At 38.6% G+C, this 13,193-nt stretch overlaps 1 protein-coding gene across 1 annotated transcript in view; it reads left to right on the top strand.

Annotated features, from left to right (window-relative positions):
- LOC126195249 (uncharacterized) overlaps window positions 1-13,193 on the top strand; it is a 245,445-nt gene that overhangs the window by 177,562 nt on the left and 54,690 nt on the right. The window contains exon 14 of the mRNA XM_049933777.1: window positions 8,699-8,949. Coding sequence (XP_049789734.1) covers window positions 8,699-8,949 — 251 coding nt within the window. The remainder of the gene's footprint in view (window positions 1-8,698; window positions 8,950-13,193) is intronic.

Below are 13,193 nucleotides of genomic sequence, written 5' to 3'. Positions count from 1 at the left end.
AGCGAGTTGGGATTGACCTCCTCAGACAATTTCCTACATCTGCTAGTGGCAATAGATGGATTATTTTTTGCACTAATTATTTGACATGCTATGCCATTACAAAAGCTGTGAAAACAGCCGAAGCATCCGAGGTAGCCAAATTCATCATGGAAGACATTGTATTGAAATACGGTTCTCCAAGGTTGTTAATTCCGGATCGAGGGAAAGTTTTTCAATCGAATATTGTGACAGAGGTAAACTGTTGGTGTGACATTACTCATCACAAGATGACTGCCTACAATCCACAAACTTATGGGCTTATTGTACGCTTTAATAAGACCTTGGCCGCCATGCTATCAATGTTCGTCAATGTTGAGCAGAGCAACTGGGATGAGGTGCTATCTTTCGTGATGTTTTCCTACAACACCGCCAAACAAGACACCACAGGATTTATGCCATTTTTCCTGGTGCTTGGGTGTGAGGTGACTACGACTTTGGACACTGTGTTTCTGTTGCATCCTGATGACGTGGATGACAACTACATTGGCCAGGTATTAACCAGAGCTGAGGAATCTTGGCAGTTAGCTCAACTCTGCACGCTGCAGGCTCAAGAAAACGATCGCCGAAGGTATGGCATGAGCCACCTCCCTGTTGTCCACCAGCCTGGTGCTCTTGTCTGGATCAACACTCCTGTTTGGAAGGTTGGTCTCTCTGAGAAGCTCCTCAGGCGTTACTTTGGAAGATCACCACCAGATTGAGAATCAATAATTGGGAGTCAGAGTATGCAGGACCAATGACTCATTCCCGGACTAGGACGATGTAACACTGAGACGCTGTTCTCGTAAGGAGGGAGCAGTGTTGCAGAAGAAGCTGAGTAGCACCGTGGTGTAGTGGTTACGATACTGAACCGTTGGATGGAGAGTTATGAGTTCAAAACTCACCTGGACTGCCAGTTTTAATTTGTGTATTTGGTTCGAGTACATTCTAGAAGCATCCACAAATGCCAAGAATCATTGTACTGGAATGTTCTGTAGCTGTATATATACTGTATGTGTTCTGACCGGAGGCAGTCCGCTCCGTGCTCTTGTATGCGCAAGTGCTAACTAAACCTTCGTTAAGTGAAGTTAGTGTTCCTCATTCATCTAATTACACCTTCTTCTACATGACAGTATTATATTAACAAGCAAAGTTCTTTAAAAATTAGCTGCACTTTCGTGTTGCTGCCATGCTGCATACTTGCAGTGCTGTTGTCAATACAGGTACATAAATAAAGTATTAAGAGTCATAAATGACAATCTCTGTGCCAGCAATATACCTTCGGTCCAGAAAGTACCAAGACTGACTTTACTGATGACATTTATATGCCAGGAGTACAATAAATGTGGCGGCAGCTCAAACTAATAACTCTAAACCGCAGATATGATTCAACCAGTCAGTAGCAAGCAGGCAGTGTCTTGGACATACAACCACAGCAAGTCAACATTTTTGTGCCACAAATCACAGTGAATGACATCTGTAAATCAAATGTTCAAGACATTCTCCAGAATGTTTTGAAGGAGAGAAAAGTCCATGCAAAGTTTTTCCCACAGACCTCAACTACCAAACAAAAATGACAACATGTGGACACCTGACACTACTTCATTGAAATGCAAAATGCAGACAATTCTTTTCAGGGTAAAAACCCTTTAACTTATTAGTAAAGGAAGTCCCTGATGATTTGGAAGATGCCCAGTGTGAAATGCCTGTCAGATGAATGTGAAGGTTATGAAACAGGACCTCCAACACATAACCCTTTCACTGGAAAGGTCCTGTATAAAAACCATTGAACATTCCTTCCAAAGCACACGTATGCAACATTATATAACAGTCAAAATCTCTGCTAGATGGGAAGCAGAACATCATCTTGCGCACCAGGGAAATTGGCTGTTAGAATTACATGATATGTTCATGCAATCATATGGACTGGAAACAAAGAGGAACCCAAATTGTTGTCTGTCAGTATTCTGTGCCCTATTTGTACTGTTACTGAAGATGACCTGCCTTTAACAGCTATGAGTGAGTTCTGGGCGAACTTCACACAAATGGTGTATTTTCAGTATATTGAGAACATCATCATAAGTGAATAAGCCTTCATTAGATAATGTCACAATGTTTATGAAATAATCACGGCCTTCCTATCATGTTTGGAAGCATTCATCATGATAGGAGTGGAAGCCTGTGGAAATTGATGTTTGTGGAAAGTCCAGTCTAGCACTAGCTCATGAAAGGGGGCAGCATCCTTCAGTAGTTGCTGGAACAAAAACCTGGTTGACTGACTGACCTTGCATTATAACACTATCCAACATGGCTGAAAGCAAGGGAATGTACAACCATTATATTTCCTAAATACAAGCATCTCTACTGTATAGTTTGATGATGGTTGCATGCTCCTGTGTAAAATATTCTACAGATGGAGTAGCCCTCAGTCATCTCCAGATGAGGACTGCTCAGGAGCACGTTGTCAGCTGAAAAACAATTCTGACTTTGTATAGGTCAGAGGAGGGAATAAATAATTTAGGTAAGTTGGAAAAACTTCAGAAGAGAACTGGATAAGTTGAAACTAGATATAGTGGGAATTGGTGATTTGTGGAAGTAGGAAACACCAGATTTATGGTCATGTGTGTACATGGTTGTCAACGCAGAATTGTATCGGGGTTAATGCAAGAACTAATAATGAAAAAAATGAAAAAAAAAAAAAATAGAAATGCAGGTAAACTATGACGAACAGCATAGTGAAGAGGATAAAGGCAGCCAAGATGGACAAATCTAATGACCTGCCACAATTGTAAGAATACATGTGAGTGTGTATTGAACCGGGGACCTAGAAACGACGGAGAGGCTTCATCCCCGTCGTAGCCCTCAGTGGTTAACAACCCCACAACATGCTGTAGCAGTCCACTCACTCCACCACTGCGTGTTTGCGCGGTAGAGTAATGATGGGGTGTACACGTACATGAAGACCGTGTTTGCGCAGCAATCACCAGGTGGATTCATGCCAGGGACCGGCATGCCTTCCCACTCGGGAAGCAGCGCGTTAGACAGCACGGCTAGCCAGGTGGGATACATGGGTGTACTTGCTACACAGTTAATGAAGGGACTGACAACAAGTACGATGAGATAAAATAAACAATTCAGCAATTTTAGGGAAATGAAAATTAATTGTGATGGAGGACTGGAGTTTGATAGCAAAAAAGGAAGAGTATGAGAAACAGTAGAACAACGTGGTCTGGTGGAAAGGATTGAAAGATGAAGCCATGTGGTAGAACTTTGCACAGATCACAACTTGGTACTGCAAACACTTTGTTTAAGAGTAGTAAAGGGGACTGTATTTGTGGAAGAGACCTGAAAACACTATAAAATTTAACATAGATTATGTAGGGGTGAGAGAGAGAATTAGAAACCAGGTGTTAATCTGCAAAACATTTCCATGTGCCAATATGGACACTGGCAATAATTCATTAATTATGAATGGACTGCAGATTTTTAGGTTGTAAAAAGTGCATTCTAGGCACCCAAATAGGCTCTTTCAGTGAATCATTTAGGCTATATAAAACCTACTGTAGGCCCTATCAAGTATTATATAGAAAAACTAAACATAATGTAAAATACACGGTATTGATGCAAGAACATATTACTTTTCATTGAAAATGTGCATTTGGCTTATTCAGCTGCCTGATGCATGCCCTTTTAATTAATTTTTGGCGACTTGCTGGTCAATAATGACGAAATGATGATAAAACACACACACACACACACACACACACACACACACATACACATACACATACACATACACATGGGACCTAGATTTTTCTGCTGAGTATGTACGTTGCAGTGTATAAGTCCTTCAGGCCGGTGTTGTTATGCAAAACCTTTTGAATTTTTACCCTTACATTTTTTCTCATTTCACCAAGTGCTTAATTAATTTTAATTTTTAGCTTCTTCCAGTAAAGGTGTGTTTCCATAGCTAGGTCTCGTGTAGCCTTCTGATTCAGAAATAATTCTTGCCGTAAATGTTTAGGTGGCTCTAATGTAAGTCAAGTCCAATTGGACTGTGAGTAATTCTTTTGCTGAAGTTACAGTGGCAGCAACCTTTGGCAGATTTTAAATTACCTTCTGGACTGCTGTGAGATGCTTACTATAGCATTCCGCTGCTGCTAACCATGTGCCCCAGTGAGCAACAGCACGTTCAGGTGGCAAGGGGACATCTTGAAGTTGTTCTTTGAATGCCTGAATCTTTGATGGCACATTGACAGAAACTTTCTTTACTGTGGAGAGTAATTTTTTCTGTTAGGGAATTCAAGTGTTACTTGCTCTGCTATATGGTTGATCCCATGTGCTACAGAAGCTTCATGCAGTATTAAAAGGTAGAAAGCTCGAAGCAATGGAAATGCTGCACCATATATGCATCAGCACCTGTGAAGGCCAGAAGCACCTCATTTTCATCCACACCATTTGGATGTAGCAGCTTCAGCCCATTGCAGACAAAATTTGCAGTTGTTTGCTGGTTAGTCTTTGAGAGTTGTTTTGAACAAATCAAATAAGCGCTGGAGAGCATATCTGGATCCAGCTTACCAACAATCAGATTTGGAATGTATGGGCCAAGACTGTAACTGGTTTCATCAATAGAAATCCATATGCAAGAATCACCAATATATTATTGGATTCTGTGTGACGTGTTATACAATTTTGACTCTGTAGGAACATATTGATGGCAGTAGTTCTCAAGAAAACCTTTGAAAATAGAATTTTCTTGTTTTCGAAAAGAGAGTTTGCTGCCACAATAGCATGAAACAAGTCACTGCAGAATTGGTTCTTTTTGGTGGATTCGTCAGATGTCTTTGTTAAAAGCATTTACTTCAATTTTGATATCCATTCTACATTTCCCTTATATAATTTTCTACATTTCCCTTATATAATGCTCCTTCTGCATGCTGATTTAAGTGGGACTTTTTATCACTTGAAACAGGATGCTACATAGAAGTGTGTATAAAAAGTATTTGGTGCTGTTAAGGGATAGTGATACGTAATTTTACAAAAAGAAAAGAAATAAATAAAAAAAAAATAAAAAAAAATTTGGCAATTTTAGCTTTCCAACTATCTTGTCGCTGAATGGATATTTGTTACAACTCAAAACTATAAAAAAGTCAGAACTTGGTGTATCATTTTAAAAACATTTATTCTTTGTCCTGTAGGTATGACATTTTTACATTGCTTACTTTTCCTTTATATGAAAATTGAACTCAGCAACTTAAAAAATTACAATAAAAGTGAACAGTTGCCTGTAATTTTAAACAGTATTTACAAAATACCTTGGTTCAAAAATGCTCTGGTGTCAAAAAAGGTATGAGGAAATTTGCAGTTCCAAAACGGCACTAAAAACTAAGTAGCACAAAAACATAACCACTAACCTCTTGGTTGCATACTTGGCACAATATAATTTTTCCATCTGTCATATCTTGCAGAAAAACTAGCAGTCACAGTCTTATACGACTAGACTTTGAACTAGCTGTTTTTGGCATTTTCTTCCATTGAACTATTCATATACTGAAACTAGAATAGATATTGAACAATGAACACATTGCACTTTATATGTCCATTGGTACACTTTGTACTGGTTTAGTTTGGTGGGTGTATAACAAAAATTCGAGAATTGCCTCCATGTATAACCAAGGGGAGAATGAGGATTTTTCCTTTAGTGGCTAGGGAGCTTTTAACTCTCTCCTTGTGTATGTATCCCCCCCCCACACCCAAATCCAATGTCAGTTCAAGGCCTACAACTGTCTCTCTTTGTGGAAACAGACAGTTGGGCAGGATTCTGTGAGCTACAAATTATTATTATTAATTTTTTTTATTTTACTTTTTTTCCCTTCAAATATTGCCTTCAGTCCTCCCACCTTCAATTCTTGTAAGCAATTCTGATAATTTGAAAATACAAAAAAAATTGTGTTACATTAAAGAAATAGGTTTCTTTTAGGATTTTAAAACTAGAATAGGCAAAAACAGTTGTTAATGTTGAAATAGGCTGCTCTGTTGCTGTAAAATTAGCAGTTTTGAGTTCAGTTGGTCATGAAATGCATAAGTACAAATTTATTTTTATATCGTCCAAAAATAATTATTTTTGTTGAGATATTAATTTTCGTTAATGAACAGAGAAAATATAAAAATGCAGGAAATGAAAGAGGCAGAATGGAATTAGACGACAAAAAATGAAATTTACAGGAAGTACCAAGTAACAAAGTTGGAATAGCTAGAGGACAAATGCAAAACTGCAGAAGCATGTATGACTATAAGAAAAATATATGCTGTATGTAGGAAAATTAGAATGAAAGAAAACTTTGGAAATTAGAGAACTTGCTGCATGAACATGAAGAGCTGAGGTGGTACGCCATTATTAAGCAAAAGCTGAAAGGTGGATCAATATATAGAAGGACAGCATAAGGGAAAGAAACCCTAAGTCGTTATAGCAGAAAGGCAAGAGGAAGTAGATGAAGATGAGATGAGAAGGTGATGCCGTGAAAAGAATCTGTCAGAGCACTGCAAGACCTAAGGTGAAACAAAGCACCTAGAATAGATGTCATCCCATCAGAATTATTGAGATCCTTTGGAGAGCCAGCCAAAACTAAACTCTCAAGACTTTAAGAAGAATGTAATAATCACAATACAGAGGAATACAGGTACTGTCAGATCTAATTGTTACCAAACTAATTTGTTGCTGCAAACATTGGTATTATTTGTAAGATATTAAAAAAATTGACAATCTTGACTGGAATACACACCTTGGAATTGAGAAGTGACAAAGGATAAAAGACTGGGAGCAAAAGTTTATCTACAACTTGTAAAGAATCCAGGCCTCAACTTGTAAAGAACCCAAGTCTCTGTTATAAGAGCCACAGCATACGAAAAGAAAGTAATAATAAAGGAGTGAAGCAGGGCAATAGCCCATCCCCATCTTTATTCAGGCTGTAAATAGAGAAAAAAGTAAAGAAAACCAAAAAGAAATAAATGGTCTACCCATCTAATCTTTAGCATTCTTCTATAGCATCACATTGTAATAGCTTCCATTTTATTTACCAAACTGCATATTGTCCATGTTTCACTTTTGTACAAGGCTACACTCTTGACAAATATCTCCACAAAAGACTTCCTAGCACTTAAATTTATGTTTGATGTTAACAAATTTCTCCTCTTCAGAAACAATTTTCTGGCCATTGCTGGTCTCATTTTACATTCTCTCTATTTCGGCCACCATAAGTTATTTTACTACTCAAATAACAAAACACATCTGCTGCTGTTAGTGCCACATTTCCTAATCGAATTCACTCAGCATCTCTTGATTTAATTAAATTACATAAAGTTACCCTTGTTTGGATTTTGTTGGTGTTCATCTCTTATTTTCCTTTCAAGACACTGTCCATTCTGTTCAATTGCCCTTCCAAGTCCTTGGTGCCTCTGATTGAATGATAAGTCATCGGCAAACCTCAAAGGTTTTATTTCTTTTTCCAGAACTTTCAGTTCCTTCTCCAAATTCTTCTTTGGTTTCCTGTATGCAACCATGTCTCACTCCCTTCTCAACCATTGCCTCTCTTTCATGCCCCTCAACTCGTATAACTGCCATCTAGTTTCTGTACAAGTTATATAAATAACCTTTTGCTCCCTGTATTTTACCCCAGATACCTTCAGAATTTCAAAGATAGTATTCCAGTCAACATAGTCAAAAGTTTTCTCTAAGTCTACAAATCCTACAAATGTAAGTTTGGTCTTTTTTAATATCTTCTAAGGTAAGTTGTAGTGTCAGTATTGCCCTGCACATTTTTAGAAACTGATTTTCCCTGAGTCCACCTTCTACCAGTTTTTTCATTCTTCTAAAATAATTTATGTCATTCTTTTGCAACCATGACTTATTAAACTGATAGTTTGGTAGTGTTCACACCTGTCAGGACCTGTCATTCATTAAAGTTTCAGTTTCCAAGTATACTGTTTACCTAGAGGCAACTGCCAAAATTTTTCCCAGATATTTATTGATAATTCAGGGCTTTGATATCCCCCCCCCCCTCCCCCCCCCCCCTCTCTCTCTCTCTGTGTGTGTGTGTGTGTGTGTGTTCTGAATACCGCTGTTCAGGTGTCATTTGGAGGTGGACTGTGTACAAGTTTTAGCGGTCGCCAATACTTATCTGTATTAACTGTTTGACTGGACTGTGTTGCTCTATCTTGAGGCAGCAGTTTCTATTGTCAAAGATCCCAACTCTAAGCCAGCCGGAAATCTCAAACACTAGTCACTAAAAAATAAATTCACATGCTACTTCTTTATTGTGTGTGTATTTCACCTCCGTTATATGCACCACATGGTAGATTTTACTACAGTATGATATGTGCAAAAGAAACAACCAGAATGAACACTTACTTACTAAAATAACAAAATCCTTGTTCAAGGTCAAACTGTCCTTCGTCATTTAGATAGACAGAGGGAATAACACATCACTTTCTCCAAAGTGGTACAACCCCCCCCCCCCCCAAATCTCTCTCTCTCTCTCTCTCTCTCTCTCTCTCTCTCTCTCTCTCTGTGTGTGTGTGTGTGTGTGTGTGTGTGTGTGTGTGTGTGTGTGTGTGTGTGTAAAACCTTTGTTTGTTGTTACGTTTCAATGAAGTTGGAAGCTGTCTACATGTCTCTATTTTCCAGGTGGGACCAAAGTTCAGCTGGTTACTGAGAACTGTTGGCTGACAAATTCTTCTGATCCGAAAAGCAAAATACAGAAGTTTCTTCTTCGTAATGCGTGCCCTGTTGACTCATCAGTTAGCTTACTGCTGCAGCATGGAAGCTTCAGTTTTAAAACAAGCCCTGAATATGTAGAAGTGGGTGTCGTGTATATGCACTGTCGTATTGGTATGTGCACCTATTTGGAGTCCCTTACCAAAGGAAACTTGGCATTGGTGAGTGTACGTGCATATTTTTGTAATATGCATAGTTAAACTGTACACTGTTTACTATGAACTTAGAGAAATGAATCAATTTCAGAGTATTACTGATGATCAAATACTTTTTTCATGTGTTACTAAACTATTTATGCATTATTTGATGTTACAATGTTGAAAGAGCTGCGTTATTAAGCTGTTATGCATCTAAGTCATTTCTGATTTCTCCATAACCAAGGTAATTTCTTTCTTTTGTTTGAATAACAATGTATCTTTTTAAAAATAATAACAAACAATGAAAGGCAGCTGTTGAATAAATAACAACAAAAATGAAGTAACAGGCAAGTTGCACTAAATTGCAACAGTGTTTTAAATTATATTGGCAAAAAGACGATTGACTGTAGAATTTATTTTTGAAGCCAGTGATAAGATGTACAATGTGTGCTGGAGAAAAATCTTCACTAATCATAATCATGGGCAACGGCTAATTGTATGGACTGTTTGGTCACAGGTAGTCTTTATTTCACAAGTGGGGTGGGTAGCATGAAGTGTAGCCATATGTCTTGATTAACATCTCTAAGAAATAAAGTTATATAACTGAACTTTTGTTTGTTTCTAGGTACATGTCTGCATCCCTGTTAAGCATTGAAATCCCTGTGCCACAGTACTGTAGCATGCTGACAGGAGAATCGGAGTAAAGCGCTGCCCGCAGCCCATCGATAAAGTGGAGACGGGCCATGGCATTTTGTCTTGTCATGTCTCCCCTGGCAGTGTGCTGTACTGCTGTGGCACAGGGATTTCATTGTGTACAGAAACGTACCAGAAAACAAACAAAATATCAATTATGTAACTTTATTTCTTAGAGATGTTAATTAAAATTTAGTGACCATTCCATAAACTATCAGTCACTAATGAAAAAGAGTATTTATTCAAAGAGAGAAGTGTTGATTGCACACAGGTACTCTAAGAGATGATAGAGTACTTATGGAGAGAGTTTTTGTTTGACCAGCGAGGAAAATGAATATTGGAAAACACTATTAGAGTTTGCCAAAGTTAAGAGCTGACAAGATTATATAGGTACAGATATTGCAAACATTGAAGTATGAGAAACACTAATTAGTATGAAAGTGTATTTAGTAAATATATCTAAAAACAAAGATGATTTGACTTACCAAACGAAAGCACTGGCAGGTTGATAGATACACAAACATACACACAAAATTCAAGCTTTCGCAACCAACGGTTGATTCATCAGGAAAGAGGGAAGGAGAGGGAAAGACGAAAGGATGTGGGTTTTAAGGGAGAGGGTAAGGAGTCGTTCCAATCCCGGGAGCGGAAAGACTTACCTTAGGGGGAAAAAAGGACAGGTATACACTCGCGCGCACACACACACATATCCATCCGCACATACACCTAGTAGTGCCTAGAACTGCTCGGCCACTCCGGCCGGCACCGTTTCCTTGCTGTGCTGTATGCAATGGCTTTAATTCCATACACGGTGCTAGTGTTCCCGGCTGCCTCCACTCCTGTCACCTTTATACTGAACTCGAACAGAAGAATATGTTGGAAATGTTGTGATTTCTCCACTTGGCACTCCATTTTCTAGTGTCCACAGTTCCACTCACTCTCTCCAAATGACAAAATGATAATATGTAAACTCAAATAGCAACAGTAAACTACAAATAAAAAATTAAAATCAATAAATAAACCCATAGCAACCAGAATACCAACATGTAGAACGAAAACACTATGTACTTATGCACCAACCTAACATCTTAAGAGTGTATGCCAGTCACAGGGATACACCACTGCGTCACTTGTGAATACTTTGCAGAACAGTCACAGTCATAAAGCAGCAGAGTCCTGATGCTCCTCTGCTTGTTGCCATATACAATATACAGTACTGTCATACGGTGGATGAATGCACATTTTCATAGCAGGGTGGCTAAATAAAATCACCTTGGGCTTCCAGTTGCATCAAATGGTTATACATCCATGTGGTTTTCTTTTTTTTTTTTTGATTGAGTACTCCTCAGTATTTGTCAGATGATAATTGACAGCCGTGTGGTGAATGGTTTCATCCTTATATTTCTGTGATACCAGCTGTGACGTCACTGGTCCTCAGTCCAGTGCCATGCTATAGTCCATTTAAAATTACTTGATAGTTGACGTCTGTTGCTTGGCACTGCAGTGTTGCCATATTGGCTACCGCTTGGTTAAAGACAACATGCAAATATGGTGGATCAATTCCAAAGTGCTGAAATGTTGTTCATGTAACACAGAGGGAGCTGCTGCCATCAGGTATGGGATTGAGTGCTAGATGCTCCGTCCACAGCTGATTTTAAATGACCAGTGACAGAACTGTGGCATATAACGCATTTTGTAGCCCTGAGCTTACACTTGTATCCTAACCTAACTACAACCTCTTAATGTGGAATGTATATAAGAAAATGCAAGTCAGCAACCTGCGGCAGAACTGTTAATCACACTCCCTTTGCTCACGCCAATTAATGCTGACAGTACGAGCAAACCCAAGATGGAAAAAATTCAGTTTCAGTGCTAAAAGCAAACTGTAACACCTTACTTTTGCTACACAAGCTGACTTGATAGCAACTGATGAGCAGTCTAGGTTGGAACTCATTTACAGATTTTAGGCGAGACAGGCAGATTACAGATGAAAAAAGAATGATAAGAAGAAAAATAGGAGCAAATAAAAAAGTCAGTATGATGATGAAAATGATGTGACAAAAGATTAAAAATAAAAAATTATATTGAGACCAATTAATTGAAAATAATAATAATCACGGTCATTTTGATAAAGATTTAAAAATAAAAATATTTGGCCACCTGATGGGATTTGTACACACAGTCGTCTGAGTCTCTAACTGTAACTTTCCTTCTGCACTACGGAAGACCTGCGGATTATATTGTTATAATATTTATTTTTATCTAGAACCAGTTACAATGATCATTCACTGTGTAGAAAAAGTTCGCTTTCGTGCCATGTCACATCAGGTGTACCTGCTGTAAGCCAGTCTCTGTGATGATGATAATTGAATATGTGAATCTGAATTGCGTCTTGTGTGAAAGAATCCAGTACTCTTTGGCTAGTGGTATGTACGAAATGTGCATTATTTTGTTACCATCATTTTGTGTGTGTTGTTTTGGGTGTCTTTATCGTGTGTGATTAAATGCAAAATAAAAGGGCCAGATCCAGGATTTGGGATCCAAACACAAAAAGAAAAAAAGCCAGGCAAGGAATTGATAGTGAACCGACAGTTGTTGTGACAGTTTGGCAATGGTGAACAGTCTGGCTTGATGTTAAGCCATCTGATTTGAGGAAGACACCTCCAACTATCAAGTAATTCTAATCAGTCTATAGTCAACATTTTTCTCCCAGTGTGCTTTGCCCAATTTAATCTTGGAAGAGTCAGGTCCCAAGCTATACTCTCCTGCATGGAACCACCTTCTTTGAGAGTGTTGTTAGATATTTTGATCCCTGTATTTTCTTTTATTATGTTTTCTCACAAACTCTTAGCTTTCTTGATGATAAATATTGTTTACTGTCCATTTTCACTTACTACCAATGGCAAAGTGTATTTTGATCAGAAATAGTGTTTTGTGATGGGAAGCCTGTTAGATCTGACCATAGCAAAACTATTCATTCAAAACTTTGAGGATACCACTGGGTACCACCACACCCTCAACACAGCTCCTGCGAAACAAAGTTGGTTTTGCTGGTATGTTGATGACACTTTTACTGTACAACCAGGCCAGCATCAAAATTTGAAAAGTCCATGCAGTTCCTCAGTAGCATCTATACCACATCAAATTCATGATAAAAGTACAGTGCCTTATTGTAAGAGATCTGTGATCCCACGAACACAGATGCCAGTATCAGTCACCCAGGTCGATAGCAGACAGGAGTCAATTATCGAGCGCTGCAAGAGGCAGTGAGACTAGTGTCGAGTGAGCAGTAGTACTGGAGAGACAGACAAGAATGGTGGTCGAGTGAGTAGTAAACGGTAAATTCACCGGAGTATGACGAGTGAGCGCGTCCCCCTGATCGTCGTCGGGTTGACCCTCATCGATACCGATTCGTGAGTGATATGAAACCAAAAGTGAAAAGTGCCGAATTACGTGTTTCATGTCAACCGCGTCGCCCAGCAACAACCATGTATTGCAGTGAGGATTGTTGTGAATGTTAAACATCATCATCGCGTGTGACGAAGTACTTAAAATCAGCAACCAATAAAAGATAT

The sequence above is a fragment of the Schistocerca nitens genome, chromosome 7 (genome assembly GCF_023898315.1).
Source record: "Schistocerca nitens isolate TAMUIC-IGC-003100 chromosome 7, iqSchNite1.1, whole genome shotgun sequence".
Classification (NCBI taxonomy): Eukaryota; Metazoa; Arthropoda; class Insecta; order Orthoptera; family Acrididae; genus Schistocerca; species Schistocerca nitens.
This window is presented reverse-complemented; position numbering and strand designations above follow the sequence as displayed.